Below are 22,539 nucleotides of genomic sequence, written 5' to 3' on the forward strand. Positions count from 1 at the left end.
ATGTCTCTGAATTTGTTTCTTCTAGGTACCTTATATAAGTGGAATAATACAATAGTCATCCTTTTTGTGTCTGGCTTATTTCACGTAGCATAATGTCTTCAAGGTCCATTCATGTTGTAGCATGAATCAGAATGAAATACTACTTTTTAAGTTGTAATTTCAAGTTCTAGTCCAACTGTTTGTGATCACGTCAGGACATTTCGCACATCTTGTCTTGAAACAATTTTCCCATCACTCTGTCCTTGCTGCCTCCTAAGCATTCTTTAGGCCTCAGCTTGGCAGTCATTTCTTTAAAGAGACCTTCCTGGAACCAACAAGTTAAGTTGAGTCATACTGTTATACTTTCCTATTGTATAATTCTTGTTCAGAACTTTCATTTATTTATGCAACTATTTTTTGCCCTTCTTTCCCAGAGTCTGCTATTTAAAGACAGGTATTCCAGTTGCTATTATATTTCTAGTGGCTAATAAAATGTTTGGAACTTAGTGGGTTTGAAGAATGATTGTTATTTTATGCCACAGGTTCTTTATACTTTTTTATTGACTGTTTCATAGCAGAACAATATCTCTAAAAATAGTGAGCACAGTCAGAACACTTAGGTTCCTTAATTCTCGGCTCTGATGTCAGCTTACTATGCAACCTTAGGAAATTATTTAAATGCTCTGGTATCAGTGTCCTCCTGTGCAAAATGAACAAACTGAGTGCTTTTCAAGGCCCCTTTAAGAGAACATTAGGTTTACATTTTGTAAATAATTTGTAACAGAAAAATCTAATATATATTAGTCTTATTGTCATTGCACATATGGTAACCTTTAAGATCATTTTTCAGTAATTCTGTTTGTCTGATGAAAGTGAGCTAATTTACATAAATATAATAAAAATACCAATGTTTAAAATCTTTATTTGACTAACCATTGATTCATCTCTACCTTTTCTTTGTGCAATAGCCTGATTCCATATAAGTTGATGCATGATTGGAAGGAACTATTTTTTAATGCAAAACCCATATATGAACAAGCCTCTGTTAAGACACTACCTGCTAACCCCTCAAGAGAACAACTTATAGAACTGGAGAAAAGGGACTTGCTAGATACCAATGATTATGAAGAATATAAGGTACCTACTGATATGAAATAATTAGAATGCTACATAATAAATCCTTTGTCTTTAACATTAATTTTGTGATATTCCTTATTTCATTTCTACTAATAAAAACAGGCATGTTTTGTTTGCATTTTCCCTTGTTTTAATTTGTATATTTGTGCTACTTTTTAGCTGCTTAAACTATACATAAGCTATTATCTATTGTTAGTAGTAATCTTAGGGGAGTGGTCTGAAAAAACATCAAGCATAGTAATTGTCTAAGTAGACAGATTTCAGAATTTTTTAAATGCTTTAATTTATTTATTAGCATTTTTCTTTCTATGGGCTGTCTACTTTGGCTTCAAAAACCATTGTTAAAATGTATTTCTTTTGTAATCGATCTAAATAATAGATTTTTTTACAGGCAAAATGAAAGAGGAGGAGGTCTGGGTTTTATGAATAGCATAGATTCAAACAATCTTTTCTTCAAAGATTGAAATAAAAAGTATCAGGTGCCAACTGTGATTTTTAGAAGAACTATTGTAAACCCTTTGAGATTAGACAGACTACAGCTACATTATTGAAATTGCCAACTACTAACTGTGCAACCTTAGGTGACCAGTTCCTTAAGGGCTAATAGATTTCCATTTTTCAATTTATGGAAAGGGAATACTACTATACCTACTTCATTTAAAATAACATGAGTTAAACACAGCTGAGTGCACTTCATGTTGGATCCATATAATACATATCCATTTCTTTCCTCACCATCCTACTCTCCCCATCCCACTCCATCTCACCCTTAGAAGTAAAGGTGTAACACTCATAGCTTTTGGATAGAAGTTTTGAGTGGATCAACATCAATGGAATGAGGAGTGAAGCTTTTTAATAGAAAAATTACAAAATGAGTCCCAGAAGTTCAGTAAGTGCAACATGAAAAAAATCTATGGAAAGATGATTTGACCTAATTACTCACTGATAGTAAATACTCAACAAAGGTTTGTGGAACAAAGAGTGAATAAAATGAATAAATTACAATGAACAAAGAAAAGTGCAAAATAACACTAATAAGTAAATATTACAAGAAGATAACCTTGTGGTTAAAAGATAAGGAAATAATATGAGATTATGAGAAATTAAATGTACACTATATTTTAATTAAATGAATCTATATTTGTAGCACTAAGAGAATTATTATTAAGGATTGATTAGAACCTTAAAAGATATATGTGGATGTTTGTTTTGTATGGTTGTAAAATATACTAAACCTGTTACATCCACTTAAAGTATAATGCCATGTAATAAAATGCTTTGACAGTATCAAACTATGTTAAAGTATTTCTTTCCATTGTAAATTAAAAGTCATTTTATTTGACAGACTTTACTCGTTCATTGAATGTTTATTTCTAAATTACTTCTTAAACAGCTCAATCTCTATTCTTGTTGCTCTTACAAATCAGGAGACCTAGTAGGCTGCAACTTAGCAAAGATTTTTGTCTCTCTAGCTATTTTCCTTGTATGAGAAATGGTTACCACAGGAACATGCTTGTCTTACCCACATCCTGAATCAGATGATGCATTTCTTTTGCAGGAAATTGTAAACTTTTGTTAGGAGTTTGTGATCATCTAGCAATGCACTTTATTTTGTGTATTGACTTTGCTGTTTTTCTGGAAATGAAAATTACCTTAGGATTTATAATATGTTTTCACAAGCTCTCTTTGATATCATAATGGAAAATATGCCATATACAGGTTTTAGGATGTACTGTAAACTATTATACTGTCATTCTTTATTTTTAGACCGTTGGTCTCTTCAAGAACTTGTCCTAAATGTTCCTACATACAAGTAAAAAATAAATGTTTCAACTTGTAAAATATATTATCTGGCTTAAATAGTCTATCACAAGACGCAGAGGGGCAGTGCATCCTGGCTTATCTAAAAGAAACAGTGGTCCACATTTGTCATTATTAAATTTGTTTAGGAGCTTTAATGCAAATATATTACTCAGAAATTAATACATTTGCTTGAACATAACAATGTTCATTATACTGTTATTGAACATTATTTATAATGAACATTATATATAACATTTAAATTATGTTGAATGTTATTCAATAATGATATTCAATAATGTTCAATAACATTATAATGAACATTATGTTCAAGCAAATGTATTATTCATAAACTAATCTTCAAAAAGTTTATATTCTTAGCATACTTAATTGATGTCCATACCCTCTACCTTTAAAGAACTGACAGTTCCCAGTTTTGAGTCTGTGCTTTTAAAAGCCTATGTTCTGTTAGAATAAGCTATTATGCTTAAACTTTTTAAATATTGTACCTAGAAATTGCAATTAAAACAGATGTTTGCTTATGTACATGTCATATGTAGCTGCCAAAAATTTGACGCTTGTTTCTTAACGTTATTTCCTAAATCATCACACTCTGTTTATATGAGAATGACTGAATATGAGGGAGCTCTAGCCCAGTGGCTAGAAATAACATTTCTCTCTCCCAGGAAAGAGGCAAGAACAGCATCATGGAGCAGCCAGACCTCTCTGGGGTTCCTAGGCAACTACCGCAGCATAACAACATTGAGTTATTTAGTAGAGAGTGAGGCAGGGCCCTGAAAGCCGAATGGACCATAGATAGCAGGCTAAGCCAGGAGGCCCGGTTCCTCTGGTGCAGCTGGCAGCACAGCCCCACACAGCAGCCAGTGGTTCTCAATCATGCAGTGGACGCCTGCCGGTGAACCTCAAATTCCCCCTAATGCAAATTCTTTCAATGGGTCTTACTAGCAAATGAGTTGCAATTCACAGCATTTCACTTTTATATAAGCTGCTTACTAGCGATTACTAGTTGAATGAGTTTAAGAGTTACTAAAATTTAATGTTCATAAACTAAAATTAGCTCATGGCTATGGTTTCCTCAAGATTTGGATTTTTCTAAGTCCCTGCCACAAAGCACTTAACCATTTTCAGAGCTCTACTGTGCATGCCCACAACCAAGTGATAGTTGGAATTTCTATAATTTGGAGGAAGGATATTTCATTTCCAGGACATCATCCATGTTGTCTTAAGTTGTTCATGATTTTTAATTGCTGCTATTTTTTGCCTTTAATGGCAAATTACTGTTTAAGTTCATGATCGGGTGAGCTTGTTGTGGTTATGGGGTTAACCCTACAGTGTGTGTTATAATGTACATTTTTATTAACATTATTTTTGGCCTATGATTTTCCATCAACTAGACTTTAAGATGTGGTTGTATACATTATGTTTTAACATCTGTACGCCTGTCACTACAGCACATGTATGGATACCTATCCCCAAATTTTTTTACAATAACATTTATTTCCACCAGGTCTTTTTCCACCAAAGAATAGAAATATGGGACTAAATGGGCCATGGAGTTCTGTTGTTTTCCTGTCTCATCTGAATTGTTTGGCCCAAAGACATCCCTGGATCATTGACCCAAGAACAGAGAGAGATTTTAGTAGATGAATGTTAAGGGCATGTGAATCGATAACTTTTTTACATTTAAAACATATACATTGCATTGATCAGCTCAGACTGCTATAATAATACACCATAGATTGGGTGGTTTAAACAACAGGAATTGATTTTTCATAGTTCTGGAGACTGAGAAGCCCAAGATTAAGGTGTTAGCCAGTTTGGTTCCCCAGTGAGAGCTTTCTTCCTGGCTCACAGAAGACTGCCTTCCTGCTGTGTTCTCACAGGGCAGAAAGAGAGGGAGTGAGCTCTTGTCTCTTTTCTTCTTATAAGGAAACTAATCTCATCATGGGAGCCCTGCCCTCATGACCTCATCTAAACCTCATTGCATTCCACAGGCCTAGCCTCCAAGTACCATCACATTGGAGGTTAGGGCTTCAACATATGGATTTGGGGGAGACACAAACATTCAGCCCATAATATATGCATTATTCAGGATACTTACAAAATGTCGCAATATGGAAACTTACTAATAAAGTATAGGAACTTTTAATTTCACATGAAGTTGCTTGTTTTATGGCCTCTTCTGTTTCTTGCCAAGAAGTCTTAAATTTTCTTGTCTTTTGACTATGAAGATGCTTCTATTGATGAACCTGAGCATTAATTCTATTTTAATTAGTCATTTTAATATAAATATATATAATTGCATTGTGTAGTACTGGAGGGCCCTGAAAAATATGATGGTTTCATCTTTTATTTTCAGATATGGAGGAATACAGCTGACCTCTAAGTGGACAGAGTAAGCACTTGCTTATATGATGAAGGCTGAGATATTCTCTAAGGCTATTCTATTGTAAAAATTCTGCCTGTCATTGCACTCAATGCCTCATAATATCAGTCCTTTGAATTAAGACACCAGTACTTCCTAAAATACAAACATTTCTCAAGATAGGCAATAAGAATCATGATCAGCCTCCAAAATAGAAAGGAGCTGGGAAGGAAGTTTGATGTTGAAAGGAATATTCTCATATCATTCTAGTTTACTTTTTAAGAATGTGCCATTTCATACCTACATTTTCTTTTCTCCATTTGTTTACAGTTTTACTTCTAACTCCCCAGATTCCTTCACTAATGGTAAGGCTATCTAAATGGCTTTTTTAGACTAAGCCTCATTGTATCTTGGTTGGGTAGGATACTTTCTTTTTTTCTTTTTTTTTTTTTTGAGACAGAGTCTCACCCTGTCACCCAGGCTGGAGTGCAGTGGCGCAATCTCGGCTCACTGCAAGCTCTGCCTCCCAGGTTCATGCCATCCTGCCTCAGCCTTCCCAGTAGCTGGGACTAGCAGGCGCCCGCCACCACGCCCAGCTAATTTTTTGTATTTTTAGTAGAGATAGGGTTTCACCATGTTAGCCAGGCTTCTTATCTGTAGTAATCAAACACACTGATTCTAACTTACAGAGCAGAGCATCAGTGTATTGGTTTTCAAAGAGGGCTCTAGTTGCCCTAGGTCCATGGTTGCCAAGAAACAAGGCTATTTTCTAATGGTTGTAGGCCAAGGATTTCACAGGGCTTGATAGAGGTCTGGGACTTGTGTCTATGGAATAGGAGAAATAGAAGATGAACTTGGGTCATGTGAAGGGTATTTGGCTTCAAATTATTAACACTGGAGATAAAGTAAGTTCATTTGAAGACCATGGTAGAAATAGTTGAATTAAGGTATCAAGTTCAAGACATTAGACTAGAATTGAGAAATGGTTTCCAAATGTTGGTAGCCAGATAGAAGTGGAATGGGATGTGAGAAGGACAAAGCCAAAGAGAGGAGTCCTGGATGACTGACGTGAATAAGATCAGAGTGATTGTCCACCACTCATTTTTATTTGTTCTTGATCACATAGAGAGAAGCCAACCCTCTTCCAAGCTGCCTCCTCTGTGGGACCAGGGAAACAGAAGGTGGTCAGGGCTTTTCTGGGCTTTCTTCACAGAGTTTTGGGTTTGTTCTCTACCTACTTTGGCAACTACAAGAGCCAGCTTCTATGCATCAAGCCCACTTTCTCTTCAATCAATTCCTTGGAATTACCAGCTAGGATTTTAGAGTGGCTATAAACTTTTAAATTTTAAAACTATAGGCTGGATGCGGGAGCTCACACCTGTAATCCCAGCACTTTGGGAGGCCAAGGCAGGCAGATCACTTGAGATCAGGAGTTCAAGGCCAAACTGGCCAACATGGTGAAACCCTGTCTCTCCTAAAAATACAAAAATTAGCTGGGCATTTTGGTGGGCACCTGTAATTCCAGCTACTTGGGAGGCTAAGGAACAAGAATCCCTTGAACCCGGGAGTCGGAGGTTGCAATGAGCCAAGATCGTGCCACTGCACTCCCGCCTGGGTGACAGAGCAAGACTCTGTCTCAAAAGAAAAAATAAATTTTAAAGCAATGTCTTAACAGATAAATATAGGAAGGACACAATGGGATTTGTAATCTTGAAAACTTGAATGGATCCAAGAAAGTGTTTAATTTTTAATTTGGCTCAGATGTGTAGGACTGAGAACCATAAACTCTCCCACCTAAAAGACCCCCAATGCCACCACTCCTGTCCATTGTCAGGAATTGTCAGCCATATTTGGTACAGCGGGCCTATAGTAGTCTTTGACACATTGGTCGGTGTCACCTCTAAGCTTTTTGGGGGTGGCTTATACCTCTTTGAGGTATTAATCTTAGCAGTGAAATAAAGAGGGTGGTAATAGTCATTATAGAAGAGGGTATTCCATGTGAAAAAATACTGTGTGAATTTTGCAGTTACCAGATAGGCAGAACAAGTCATAATGCCTATGTATTTTGTGACACCAGAGAAATTCCAACCAAATCTATCTTTCTTACTATCCCTGGCTAGGTAATAGCAGTAGACAGGTGAATTCAGATGTAGATGCTTCTGGAAAAGTTTCTTTAAATAGTAAGACCATGGAAAGTACTATAAAAGTGATCCTGAGGTAGGCTGCCACTCCCTGATGAATAGAGCATAGTTTAAGCAGTTGGGGAATGACATTTACTGTTTTGATAAGGATAGCCACCACCACTAGAATTGTTTGGTGGCCCCAGAACAGGGAGAAATCTGATATGAAGTCCAGGGTAATTCAGTCTCAAGGGCACTTGGGGAGCAATACAGTGACCTTAGAGTCTTATTTTTTGTTTGTTTGTTTGACCTAGGCAATTGTGTTTTGAAAAGCACTGGGCTGCTGTAATTCTCAAGTGTGCCACATTCAATGCCTTGGAAGGGCCATGGTGGCTTTCCAGGAATAGAGAATGGAACAAGGAGTAGGAACCTATCATTTTGGGGTGACTGAAGTACTTTTCCACTGATCTCCTGAGTGAGTCACTTCGAGCACAGCTAGAAATCAGAGTGCTAAGCAGAAGCCCCTACCCATTGTTTGCATCTGCTGACTGAATTTCAGCAGCACTGAAATGTAAGTTTTTAACAGAGAGGATCTCCCATAATGGCTTAGTGTCAGTTACCTATGGTAATCAGACCTGCAGTCAGCCCAGTGATTCTGGCTGCTTGATATATTATTAATTTGTAGCTCAGTGTTTCTAAAAAATAAACCTGTCACTGCTGAGCTTTCTGAGCTTCTGAATATGTGACAAGCTGGAGTGATTGGATTGCATCCTGAGGTGCCAGGCTCTCTCCAGTGTGGGTCTGGGGGCCTTGACAGTGACCACTGTCACACACTGAGTAACTGACTGTGGCCAATGTAAATTTCCCTCCAAAACCAAGCATAAGGTAGATGCAGTCTACTGCCCTTGGTCTTCTTTTGCAATAGGCTAAAATTAAAAATGCCTGTTTTCGTACCATTAGATTAGGGCAGACTGAGGAAGGCTACTCCTGCAACAGAAGTGACCAGATTACTGAGTGAAAGGCATTATTGAATCAGGTCAAATTCATTAGATTTCCTGATGATCCAGAATTAACCATGGTATGGATCCATAGGCAAGGCATTGGCCACCCACAGTCTGCTTCTAGCCAGAACACTGTTCAGCTCAGCATGGGGCTCCACATGGCAGATGAAGTTGAGCTAACCTCTGCCTTTCCCTTGATAGTGCAGACTCTGCATTTCCTGGCAATAGATATGACCTTCTCTCTAGAGGTGCACCCACCCTGCCAATGTCAGTGAAAGATAGACACCCCTGCCCACTGGCTCCTCTGGAATCTGAAGGCCAGAGTGTCTGGTAGAAAGATGTGTCCAGGTAGCTAACCATATGCTGACCTGACTGGAGGTCAAGTGACCTAACAAGGCTTCCAGGCTCACATAACAGGGTCAATTCATCTTCCAAAGTTGTTCTAAGTCCTTGAAACTGGGCCCCAACACAGAGCCCATTTCCTGGCAGCTCCTGGATAAAAAGACAGAATTCAGCTGCCCTTCAGCTAATCATCCTCTCTTCTCTCTGCCTTTTTATCTAAGGCAGTATGTGGCAGCATCAATCTTTTCCACTGTCACATGGCTATCAAACAGGTCCCATACAGTGTTCAAGAAACCCTGTGGGGATGCCAGATTACACAGCTGAACTCCCCTTAGGGAAGATAAATAACCACACTTTCTGCCTCTTCTAAGAAACCTGGTAAGTTATTATAAATGTTTAAGTCTGAATAAAATTCAGGCAGTTCTTCCAGATTTCCTCAGGGTTTGGGGGTAGTTGGAGGACAGAAAGTCCTGGAAGAGATGACAGCAGAGGCTCTAAAAGTCAAAGTGTTACCTTATTACTTTCCCATGGAGTATGGCTTCATTCTGAGTGCCATATTCCCCAGGCACAGTAACTGAAATATAGCCACTAGACTTTTCATTCTACCCTAGCAATAGGTATACTTCTGTAATATTTTATTCCCTGTGGTAGGAGACCAGGACAGACACAGCCGGAAGGTCAGCTAGGAGATACAGTGCCAGGGGTTTAATTCTTAGAACTGGAACCAAGACAGTCAAGATAATTTCCCTGATGTGGCCAGAAACAGGAAGAGACAGAGGTGGGATCAAGCCAAGTCCTTTGAGCATGCCAGTGATGGAAACTGAGATTGGGTGAGAACCAGACTAGAAAATGAAAACAAAGCTGGCAGGTTGGAAGCTAGGCAGAACTAGAACAGAACAGGACACACATTAAAGGCTTGGAAGCAAAGTGAGGAGGTTCTAGGCAATTGCCACAAATAGAGCTAGAACATCTGCAGCTTGTTTTTCTCATCTGCCAGTCATGTGGAACACAGCTGGCTCATACTAGTCTAGGAGACCCAAAGCAAATACCTAGTTAGGAATACAAAATTAACCAGGTCACAAACAGCTTCTGCCATAGAGCAGATTGTACCTACCCATTGACATGGGCTGTTCTTTCCCACTCCAGGACCCTGGACTCAGCCCAGCTTGGATCTTTAGGACCTGCCAGCTCCTGACTGTTTTAAACCTGACTTCTTTCCTGTCTAGTTTTCTGGCATCTTGCAGGCTGCTTATTTGAATTTCTGACCAGTTCTAATCTATTGCTACTATGTTCAAGTGTGACAGATCTCTTCCCAAACATGGATTCACTTGGAAAAACTATTTTCAACCATAGGATTTTTGGTAATGTGAATATAGTCAATGTTCTCAAGGGATTTATTTTACCCTAAATGATGTTACCCATTTGTTTTAGGTGATTTAGGGATATTTCTATTTAAAAAATTAAGACTTGTCCTCCATCTTTCCTCTGAGATAAAACATCAGAAAATTGAAATACTTTAATTTGTTTTTATACCTAAAAATGGCATTACAACACCTCTCTCCTCCCTGTTAAGTCTCTGGCATAGTTTGTTAGAAAGACCCAAATTAATGAATTGTTTTTCATATATTGCATCTTAAATGAAATGCTTTTTGCTGACAAAAAAAAAAGAGACGCCTTAATTTAACAGAAATGCACACTTTAAATCATACTGCAGGTTTTTACTTCGGGAGATGCTTACTATATTAGCTAATTTCACCCGTGGTATGTGGATTTTTGCTAGTTTCTGTCTATGAGGATTATACTTTCTGATCTTGTCCCTAGTTTTGGGTTATGCCTATCTTATCTGGAGGCCTAAGTCATCTTTGTACTTAGTTAAAATCACTAAAATTGAATTTCAATTTAGTCACTCACTTATTCCGTTCACATATATTGAGCCTATAGTACTGATTGATTCATTCATTCAATAAATAGATATCTATTGAGTGTCTACTTCTACCAGCACTGTTTTAGGTGTTGAAGATATAAAGTTAAATAAGACAGAGATCCTTCCCTCCCAGTGTTCATAGTTTAGTAGGGATGAGAGAAAAACCATTCCAGAGAATGATGCTGTGTGAATAAGAGTAGGAGGTTATGGGACACATTGGAAGGGATGAAATTCAGTTGATTTGTGAAGTATGAGTAGGCATCAGTTGATTTTAAGGTATTAGCGCAAAATGGACCTAACCCTATGAGCTGTGAGCTTAGATTCTTCTATCTTTGTATTTTTTCCATGGCTTCATTAAATTTCAAGCCTGTAGACCAAACTAAGCTTATGAAGTGTGTTTGGGTGTCCTTAACTAAGAGTCACTTCCAGCATCCAGACTTTTTCAGTAATCTCTGAAGATATCAATCTTGGTTATTTCTAACAATCTTCCAACGGAAACATGTAGACTGTGCAACAATTTAAAATTTAAAATACTATAAATGGGCAATCGGCTTGTCCCTGGTTAAGATATTATTTTCTGCCCAAGGGTTTGGGCTTGAGTTAATAAATTACCTAACCTCTCACTCACTAATACTTTTTTTTTTTTTCTGGATACAATTTAACTATTAATTTGTCTATTTTCCAATAATCCTAAAATTTTATTGCATGTTGAATAATAATAATGTACCTGTTGATAAGAGTTTTTAGAGATTCACATGATAAAAAAATTTAACAACAGCAATTGTACAAAATACAGTTTTCCAAAATACTAGAAAATAGGTAACCAATAACTAAAATCTAATAATACAAATAAAATCTAGCATATGAGTGAGCTGGTCTTTAAATTAATTATGACCAATTATGAGAAATTATACTGAGAATTATATTACTTTAAAAATATACTTTGACTCTCTAACTCTCTGAGTTGAGTCACTGTTAGTATAAAATTAAGAATTACGGCCAGGCACGATGGCTCAAGTCTGTAATCCCATCACTTTGGGAGGCCGAGGTGGGCGGATCACAAGGTCAGGAGATCGAGACCATCCTGACTAACACGGTGAAACCCTGTCTCTACTAAAAATACAAAAAAAAAAAAAAAAAAAAACATAGCTGGGTGTGGTGGCAGGCACCTGTAGTCCCAGCTACTCAGAAGGCTCAGGCAGGAGAATGGTGTGAACCCGGGAGACGGAGCTTGCAGTGAACCGAGATCATGCCACTGCACTCCAGCCTGGGTGACAGAGCAAGACTCCGTATCAAAAAAAAAAAAAAAAAAAAAAGGATTACTCTCCCTATTTGAATATATCTAAAAAAATAAACCCAAGATGGTAATCGTACACATGAGATTAGAACTGAGGGTTCCTGGTATCTTGTCCAGTGAAATATCCTTCACTATTTGTTGTCCAAAAAGAGACTGAAACCAGATTGTGAAATTAATTTAGGTCACAACCAGTATTTATTTTTAAAAAGGGCAAAATAAATATAATAAAATTCAATGCAATACAATAGGAAATAAAGCATATCACAAGTAGTGATGATAAGCATTTCATAAAATTTTTTTGTGCATTTTATATCTACCTGTACAGAAATGCTGGGTCACAATGTAGAATGCATTTTTTTTTTTTTTTTTTTTTTTTTAACGGGAAGACCTAGTCAAAAATGTTTGAAAGCCACTGTCTTAGAAGATGTAGTCCAAGTGGTAAGTGTGCTCCAAGAGAAGCCAGGGAGCTATAGGAGTGCTTTACAGGGATTCAGACCAATAAAAATGGACGTGTCTGGTGAAAAAGATTTCCTGGACGTCTTGAATAGCTAAAGAAATGTCCATCATGATGAACATAAATTCAAATTTCTCTGAAATTTGAGGATTGGTAATGGCTACAACTACTTCTGAGGCTGCTAGTACAAGTCTTAACTATATTTTAAGTATTATAGAGTGTTGTGCCAAGGGAAAGTGGTGTGCCAAGGGAAAAACCAGCCAAGCACACCTGCAGAGTGGTGGGCTAAGGAAAAGCTAGCCATAGATCAAGGCAGCTTGAATGTCTTGCCACAGTGGAGTTACAGTACATTAGCTGCCCTCTAAAAGGAGCATAGCCTCATTTTGTGGAGTCACTGCATATGGAGTGTCTTGAAGTCAGTTTGTTAGAGGCTTCTGCCCTAAGTCCTTTGGCCACTGCAGCAAGATAATCTGTTGTTGGGTCTTATCAAATATAGGTTAAAAAAAAGATTGCATTTCAGGAAACCAAGGAAACTAGGAGGTATCAAAAACAGTGTAAGTGTTGTATCCCGCTCGAAGGTCCTTTCTGTCTCTTAGAGGAAAAGGCACTTGCCTTGTCTTTCTAAATATATCAGTAATTTGATTCTGAAATATTTAGAGCACACTAAATTGGGAACATCTGGGACATGTCAGGCCATGCAAATGTTGGGAAGTTCTAGTGATCCGTGAAGACAAACACAGGATTATACATACCTTCAGACTAGTACTAGTCCTCTACAAAAGCCACCTTTGAATGTCTCTACTAAGTATTATTGTTGTAACTCTATTATTTGTTTGTTGAATTTTGTGCTAGGTGCTCTGAGATTTTATGCATTAACGAATATGTCCAAAGGCCCAGATTCTGTTTATTCAAATGGATCTAAGTAAGTCAGCTCTCCCCACTTTTTGAAAGGGTGAATGAGGAAGCTCCATTCCCAACTTGGATGTTTAGAAGTGGCAAGAATGAGAATAAGATACATGTGGTTTTTACAGGGGTAATCAGCAGCATCATTCAATCACTTGGGCAATGTTACAATCAAGAAGGGAACCCAGTGGACACATGGGAGCCCAAGCTTGCCCTTGAAGTGTGCAACTCAGCCAACATTCAAGCATGTTTGTTTCCAAGTAGACTCTGTTTGTAAATGATCATGATTCTATTAGCCTTGATTCATAACAAGGAGACCAAGGATACTGACACATTAGGCCACAAAAAAATAAAAAGATATGAGAGACTGGAAGTAACCAGAATCAGAACCCCAGGTCACCATTAGGCTCCTACATTAGGGTATAGGGAGGCATGTGAGTGCTTTGGATCCAGACTAAATAGCAGAGTGGTAGGCCCATGTGATCTGTAAAGGTGGGATCTGTAAAAATGGTAGATACTATGGGTCGAGGAATTCAGAATTCAGGTTCCGGAAAGGTCAGTGTAGGTCAATTAATAAAAACAGTGCTAGTGGACCAGACGCTGTGGCTCATTCCTGTAATCCCAGCACTTTGGGAGGCTGAGGTGGGTGGATCATTTGAGTTCAGGAGTTCGAGACCAACCTGGCCAACATGGTGAAACCTCGTCTCTACTAAAAATACAAAAATTAGCTATGTGGTGCCGCATGCCTGCAATCCCTGCTATTTGGGAGGCTGAGGCAGGATAATTGCTTGAACTTGGGAGATGGAGGCTGCAGTGAGCCAAGATCGCACTACTGCACTCTGGCCTGGGTGACAGAGTGAGACTCCGTCTCAAAACAAACAAACAAAAACCAGTGCTGGTGAACAGGTTGTGACTTTTTACCATAGGCAGAGTCTATTTACTCTCTGTTGTAATTTTATGATCTCTGTGTAGGTAGACTAAACTTCACAGGGAGAGTCAGACCTCCTAGGTGTTGATGGATCCTGAATCTTATACTTACGCCTTCTCAAAAATGCATACTGATAGTATTTATGCAGGTGCAATTAAAATATTTTTATTAAAATCAAGACATCTTAATAATTATATCTTACATGTTCATGACAGTTTACATAAATCAGGGACTAGTACATCTACACAGAAAGAGTATCTCGTTAAAGCAATTGTTTATACCATGTGATACTTACCTGGTTTTACCCACTCTGGGCGTCGAAGTGTGGGCCTCATAGTCAGATGTCTATTTACAACAATACCTGAAAGAGTAAATAATATATGTTTTATTATATAAATAATTTAATCATATCTACATAGATAACAAATATATAAAATAGAGATCTGATAAAAATTTTTGATTCCTCATCACTAGTGAACTAGTAAATCTCTTTAGCTCATTGTAGTTAAACTAATAACCATCTTTCTAATCTGAATTTCTTCCTTCTCCAGTTCTTCTTATCTCTTTTCACTCATAATGTTCCAATTTCCTCCCCTTTGAGATGCTTACCTTGACTCAGTCTTTATTTTTGGTCTTTGCTAGGAACTTCATAGCCTTTGTTTTGACAGTGATTCTGCTCAATGTGTTCCACCAAATCCTTTATCTGCTAATCTCCACAGGTCAGCCTAAGCATTCTGTTCTCTTCACAGTGACATCCTATTCCATTGTGTTTGGCCACATTCTACAGCTAGCTTAGTGATGGAAGAGGGCTATTCGGATTCTTTGTGAGGAAGCAGGCCTTTCAGATCGGAGTGCGGCTTGATGTGGCACTCTTACGTGCCTCCAGTAGCTGCTTGAGAACTCCTAAACTGTTTATAGTCAGAGGGCACATAGGCTTCACACAAGCATTATTTCATTTAATCTTTACAACAGTCTGATGATACACATATTGTTACTACGCTGCAAAGATGACGGAATTAATGAGAGTGCAAAGCAAGCAAGTAGCAGAAGCGTTATACAATAGAAACTCAAGTCATCCGATTTAAGTCTAAGACTGCTTCCTTTCAAAGGGTTAAATGACTGAACAGCTCAAAATCATTACAATATTGACAACTTTCCACTTTAACTTGGCCTTGGAATTATCACTTTTTTATTGTAAAATTACATAATTTCTATAGCTTCTGTTTTCTTATTTGGTTAGTTTCTAATTGGCCACATTACATAAAATAATTGCCATTTGTCTAATTAGAAGTATAAATAATTCCAACGAATGAAAGCAGAAGCAAGAAATCAATTATAGTGCAATCAATAATTTTGCAGATCCAATTAGTATCTGGCTAATTTTGAACAATGCAGATTATTATTATGTGCAGAGCTCCTAGAAAGACCAAAGGCAGTAAACTAAAACAAAATAATTTTTATAAATACAGGGTAGTATGTATAGAACTGGCAGTCAAATAGAATTATATTATATACTAAATGTACTAAAATTTGTGTATAACTGCATTACACCAGTTTTAAAGAAAAACTTACTATGAGTACTTTAGGGTTTTAAAAATTTGTTTCAAAAAGTGTTTGCTTATCTGCAATGTTCTCATACCAGAAATTCTGGTGCCAAATCAGACAAGCCATTCATAACATTTACCAAATTTGACAACTTACATTCTGAGTAAGTGTGCTTTGTCAGATAATGGGTATGAAAAGAATACTGATGAAAGAAAAGCAAGAACATACGGATATACTTATTTCTATATGACATAGCATAATTATAGAAATATTGTCAAAAGTGGCCTAAACAAACTGTTCTTACTTCAAGTTATTTAAATAAATAACTCCACTTGTAGACTTAATCTGTTACTGAGGGCCACTTTGTCATATTAATTAAGAGTTAAGGATTAAAATATAATATGGACATTTATTTATAAGCCAGAAATATGACTTGCTCATTACTTAATGATAGTGTAGTAATATTTATAAACCATACATCATCTGTTTGACTAATATGAAAAAAAGTCATTCAAATTAGTGGTCAAATTTTGCCAATCATTTTTAAACTAGAGCTTTTCAGAGAGGTCCCCTCCAGAAAATGATTAGGAAACTTGAGCTAAATCATACACAAGACAAAGACACATACCTTCCTCAAAAAAAAAAAAAAAAAAAAAAAACAAAAAACAAAAGAAAACAAACAAAAAAAAAACTGACTTAAGGCAATCCAGACTAGCAGAAGTTGGCTGGTGTTTCTTAAAGAAATATAATGAAATATAATGTACCCTGTCTTTTGTTTTGGTTCCCTCTTTGGATTTCACAAGCACCTATGTTGATGAGGCAGCTCCTTTATCTCCCCGAATGGGCATTGCTTATGTTTCTTTATCCCTGATCTTTGGACTGAAAAGACTTACATTAAGATGATTAAGGGTAGTGATATAATAGAAGTGCTAATAGAACTGATCATCTGAGATACAATTTTGAGGAGACTTACATGATTAAAAAAATACTAATATATCTTGGAATTTCTAATTTTTAATATTCCACTATGATTTGACATCTCTGCACTGCTGAAACAATATTTGGGGTTTTTTGAAGTTTGAATAGTTTAATAAATAGGTTATAAGTACTAATTCCAAATAATCTTAAAATATAAATTACATGTATTTCTATTCTCTCTTGGATAGAGTGCAAGTGGAATAATATCTAGATAATGAAATTATCACATAATCATGTTACTAAATATATTTTATGTGCACTAATTTTTAAAGATCCTTAAGTGACTACAGAAAAATACCATTTTACCTATATGTGTATGTAAATAAAAAATCTTAATTCTTCTCTGACTTGTATGTCTCCATTATTTTTATTTTTATGACAGAACTATTACAGCAATTTTTGATACTTTTGAAAATACGATAAATCAATATACTAATTTACTGTCTTAACAGTGGTGAATGAGAAGTATGACTCAATCTTTTGGTTTTAGGCAAAATATGATACATAATAGCTTTATCTGGATATCTTTTATTACTATGAATTTGAACATTGCTTTATAAACTTGTTAGCCATTTTGTTCTACTGTCAAAATTGCCCATTTATATCCTTTCCACCATTTTTTTTTCTGAATACCTATTTTATGTACTAAAATTCTTAACCTATTGTCAAATATATATGTATATACACATACATATATTGCAGATATTTTGCTTTTGTTTTTTGTTTTTGAAGTATGTGAGTTATGTGTGTTTGTGTGTGTATGCTTGAGAATGTGCAGAAGATTTTATTTTTGTAGAGTATAATCAAACTACCAACTTTTTCCTTTGTGGTTTCCAGCTTTGGTGTTGTGCTTAGAGAAACAATTGTGGAGCATATCAGTGTTCGCCCAAATTTTGATGCTGTTAGAGTTCTTGTTTACGTCATTCATTCTTCTGGTGTCAATTTATTTTTATGAAAGTATAAGGATATCTAACATTATTTTTTCCAAATATATAAATAGTTATTCAAATACCAGTTGTAAAATACTCTTTCTCTGCTAATGTGAAGTATAAACCTTATTACATACTAAACTTTTACATATAATTAGATCTCTTTCTGGAATCTATATTTTTGTACACTGAATATTCTGTCCCTGCAACTCATTATTTTCATTAGCATATTTTTTAAAAGCGCTTTCATAACTTATAACACTCCCATTACTTTCCTTTTTAAGTATTTTTAATGGATTGTTTTTTTTGCCCATTATATATCTTCTTGCACTTTAACTTTTGTTTTGAGATGGAGTCTAGCTCTGTCGCCCAGGCTGGAGTGCAGTGGCGCAAATTTTTGTATTTTTAGTAGTAACGGGGTTTCACCATGTTGTTCAGGCTGGTTTCGAACTCCTGACCTCGTGATCTGCCCACCTCGGCCTCCCAAAGTGCTGGGATTACAGGCGTGAGCCACTGCGCCCCGCCCACTTTAACTTTCAAATCATTTGTCATATCAACCTTTGAGCGATGACTAGGGGGAAATGACACTAGCCCTTTTGTTGTCATTAAACATTAAGTTAGATTAATTTGGGGGAGAATTAAATGGTTTATAATTTTGAACCTTTTTATCTCACCCTCTGTTCAAGTCATTTTTCTTAATAGTCAAATTTTGAAGCTTTCTCTATATAGGTTCTATAAATTTTTTGTTAATTCCATTGATTTTGTCAGCTTTTGCAAGCAAAAAAAAATTGCAGGCAAAAATCTTTTGCAAGCAAAAAATTTGCAGGCAAAAACAAAAGGACCCTTGTTGAATAAGCAGGAAAAGAAAATACTCAAAATATGGTGGGTGGCTCAAAGAGTCCGTAGGTGGGCTCGAGAGTAGACTCAAGGTTAAACTTTCAAAGAAAATCACTGGAACCATCATAGCGAAGTCTGACAAGAAAACTGTCACTGCCACCGTCACCCCAGAGCACTAGCAGCAGTTCAGGTTATAGCTGCCACCTCTGCACAAGGAACTCTGCTCTTCAGCAGCCACCATTACTCCTAGAGACAGTGCTGCTGCTTTCTTTTTCTTATTTTGTTGCACTAGCTAGAACTTCCCAAATAATGTGACTAATAGTACTCATGATGAGCAACTTTTTCTTGTTCTTGCCTTTAATGGAAAAATGTGTAGTTTATTTTGGTTTACCATAGGTCCAGAGAGTGTTAGGAAAGGTATCTTCAATTCATAGCTTACTGAGATATGGTTTTATTTTGTTTATTTTTCTTGTATTTTTAAAATCAGAAATGAATTTTGAGTTGTATCAGTTGTTTCTTTGTCAGAATGATCATATGCCTTTATATTTTTATTTTAACCTATTAATGAATATAGTACATAGGTTTTCTAGTATTTAACCTTCCTTGGATTCATGAAATAATTCTTATTCAGTCATGGTGGGATAAAGTCAACATCATATACTGGATATGAGTACATGTTCTAGGATCTGACTGCCTGGGTTCCAATCTGGGTTTTGCCATTACTCTTTATTGTGACCATGGAAAAATAACTTAGTCTTTGCAATACTCAGATTTTTCTTCCATAAATCGGGAAGATAATCATAATACTACATGTGTAAGGGTTGTATGAGAATCGTTTGACATAATGCATGAAAACAACAGTATATGCTACGTAGTATGCAGTCAATGTCAATTAGTATCTTTATTGTCTGTTAATATTATGTTGACTTTAATGTTGATGCATGATTTGTGCCAACTATTTCCAAGGGAGATTGGCTTGTAGTTTTCTTTTGGGATGTTGTTTTTGTCAATTATCTTTGATACCTTTTCTGTATAAGGGTTATATTAGTCTTGCCAAATAAACAGGAAAGCTTTCTATCTTCTTCTATACTCCAGAAGACTTTTAAACATTTAAATTTCTGTTCAGTTAAGGAAAGAAAATTTTTCTGTAAACCATTAGTGTCTTCAATTTTCATAAGTATAGTTCTACGACATCTTTTTCATTTATTTCATGGCTTTTATTTTTTCAAAGATTTTACTTAATTTTAATCATTTATACTTTCTTAGAATATCATTTATTACCATGCAGATATAAATCCAAATTTACTATAGTATAGTTGTACCTAACATCTTCTTTTTCTTCCCGCGTCCTACTTTTATTAAAATTATACCATGCAAAATACTTCTGTAACATTTGTTACACATTGTTACAGAAGTATATTGCGTGATGTTAGGTTTGCGGTATGACTGAACCTGTCACCCAGCTAATGAGCATAGTTCCCAATAGGTAGTTTTTTAGCCCTTGCCACTCTCCACGTCTCCTCCCTCTAGTAGTCCCCAGTGTTCACTATTCTCATCATTATGTCCATGTGTACTCAGTGTTTAGCTCCCACTTATAAGTGAGAACATGCAGTATTGATTTTCTGCTTCTGCATTAGTTTGCTTAAGATAATGGCCTCCAGCTGCACCCATATTGCTGCAAAGGACATGACGTCATTATTTTTTATGGTTGTGCACTATTCCATGGTGTACATATACCACATTTTCTTTATCCATTCCATTCTTCATGGGTACGTCGGTTGATTCAAGTTTTTGCTATTGTGAATAGTGCTATGATGAACAGAGGGTACATGTGTCTGTTGTTACCTTTTTTCCTATTATGTTAAACATTGATACTTACTATTCTTCACTTTTGTGTCAAAGTAGTAGAAATTTCATTATCATTATTAATAAGGATAAGTTTTAGAATTTTATCAATAAAGAGTATCTGGATAGTTTTGCTCTGTAATTTATTAATTTCCATTTTTATTTTTACAGGTTTCTTCTTCCTAGTTTGATTATTTTAAAATTACTTTTATTCCCTATTTTAATGTCTACTTTGTTTGTTTTGCTTCTTTTTAATTTTTTTATTGATACATAATAAACACATGTATTGATGCATTTAAAAATATGTAATAATCAAATCAGGGTAATTGGGATATCTGTCATATTAAGCATTTATCTTTTCTTTATGCTAGGAACATTTGAATGGTTCTCTACTGGCTATTTTGACGTATTCAATAGAATATTATTTACTCTAGTCACTCTACTGATTTATTGAACACCGCACCTCGATCAAGGCATTTTAAGCTAAGGGGTATTTTCCTATGTGTACAGTTTGATCCCACCCCATATTTTTAATAAATCTGTTGTTTTAATGTTCCTTTTAGACTTTATAGTCTCAATTTCCTCTTTCATACAAGAATCATTTTTAAAGAATTCTTTTCATTTTAAATACTTATTTTTTTCTATGTTTCTGAAATCAACTTCTAATTATATTACATGGAAGTCGGAGAATGTGATCTGTACAGTGTTTTTTCTCTCCATCTAATCATTTGATCATTTCATCAAGAAATCTGAATAAAGTGGGAGTTAAACACGGTAGACTTAGAGATATTGAGCATGAAAATTCTCTTTTATCTTTATTACTTTAAAATATTATAAAATAAAGTTAATACTTGCATAAGATAGCAGAGAAATGATTACTGTCTTTTATCTGCTTACTGGTGATAGTAACATCAATTTAAATGTCTTAATGTTCAACCTAGATTACAAAATGTCTCAATTTATATACTCACTTTCATAAGCTAAGATTTTTTTATTTTTTATTTTTTTGCTTTTATGTAGGAAGCATTTTTCTGCCTTCTACTATGAAACTATTATTAATCTTATTACTCATTTTTATAGTATAATTAAAGTGTTGGCCGGGCGCGGTGGCTCAAGCCTGTAATCCCAGCACTTTGGGAGGCCGAGGCGGGTGGATCACGAGGTCAGGAGATCGAGACCATCCTGGCTAACACGGTGAAACCCCGTCTCTACTAAAAAAATACAAAAAACTAGCCGGGCGAGGTGGCGGGTGCCTGTAGTCCCAGGCTACTCGGGAGGCTGAGGCAGGAGAATGGCGTAAACCCGGGAGGCGGAGCTTGCAGTGAGCTGAGATCCGGCCACCGCACTCCAGCCTGGGTGACAGAGCGAGACTCCGTCTCAAAAAAAAAAAAAAAAAAAAAAAAAGTGTTGATTGGCTTTTGTTGGCTATGATTTGGATTTACTTTTAACTTTTAAATATTTCATATACCTGAATTCCACTTTTCAGAATATTTCTGTTTATTTGATCGTTATTTTTACAGAACATGGTTGGAGAGTGGGCCTTACCAGAAGAAATGGTTGACAATTTACCACCCTCCAACAATTGCATACTGGGCCATATTCTTCACAGGCTAGTTGAAAAATCTCTTCCTCCTCGAGCAGTATCAACAACACCTGAATTACCTTCATTTGCTATTAAAGGATGCTTACTGGGGAAAACATTAAGTGGAAAAACTACCATTTTAAGGTCTCTACAAAAAGGTAGAATTTTTTCTCCTGCTCTGCCTGCCATTAGGTCCTATTTACACTGACTGTAGCTGCAAATGTCTATGTCTATAAAAAACAACAAAAAATAATACAAGAAGCATTGCTGATATGTTGGGAAATCTCTATCATCAAAAATTTTATAATTTTCCAGGCTATTATTCAGCCATAAAAATGAGTGGAATGTTGATACATGCTACAACATGGACGATCCTTGACCACACTATGCTAAGTGAAAAAAGCCAGACACAAAAGGTCACATAATGTATGAACCCACTTGTATGAAATATCCAAAATAGGCAAATCCATAGAGAAAGAAGTCGAATTATTGGATGCGAGAGGCAGGGGTAGGGGAATGAGTGACAGCTCAATTGATTTGGGATTTCCTTTC

General features: G+C 36.2%; 1 protein-coding gene across 1 annotated transcript in view; it reads left to right on the forward strand.

The window, feature by feature from the left end:
• SPEF2 (sperm flagellar 2) overlaps nt 1–22,539 on the forward strand; it is a 204,192-nt gene that overhangs the window by 65,935 nt on the left and 115,718 nt on the right. Inside the window, exons 10-11 of the mRNA XM_010362911.2 lie at nt 948–1,116; nt 21,926–22,145. Of these exons, the coding sequence (XP_010361213.1) occupies nt 948–1,116; nt 21,926–22,145 (389 nt within the window). The remainder of the gene's footprint in view (nt 1–947; nt 1,117–21,925; nt 22,146–22,539) is intronic.

Source organism: Rhinopithecus roxellana, chromosome 3 (genome assembly GCF_007565055.1).
Source record: "Rhinopithecus roxellana isolate Shanxi Qingling chromosome 3, ASM756505v1, whole genome shotgun sequence".
NCBI classification, from domain to species: Eukaryota; Metazoa; Chordata; class Mammalia; order Primates; family Cercopithecidae; genus Rhinopithecus; species Rhinopithecus roxellana.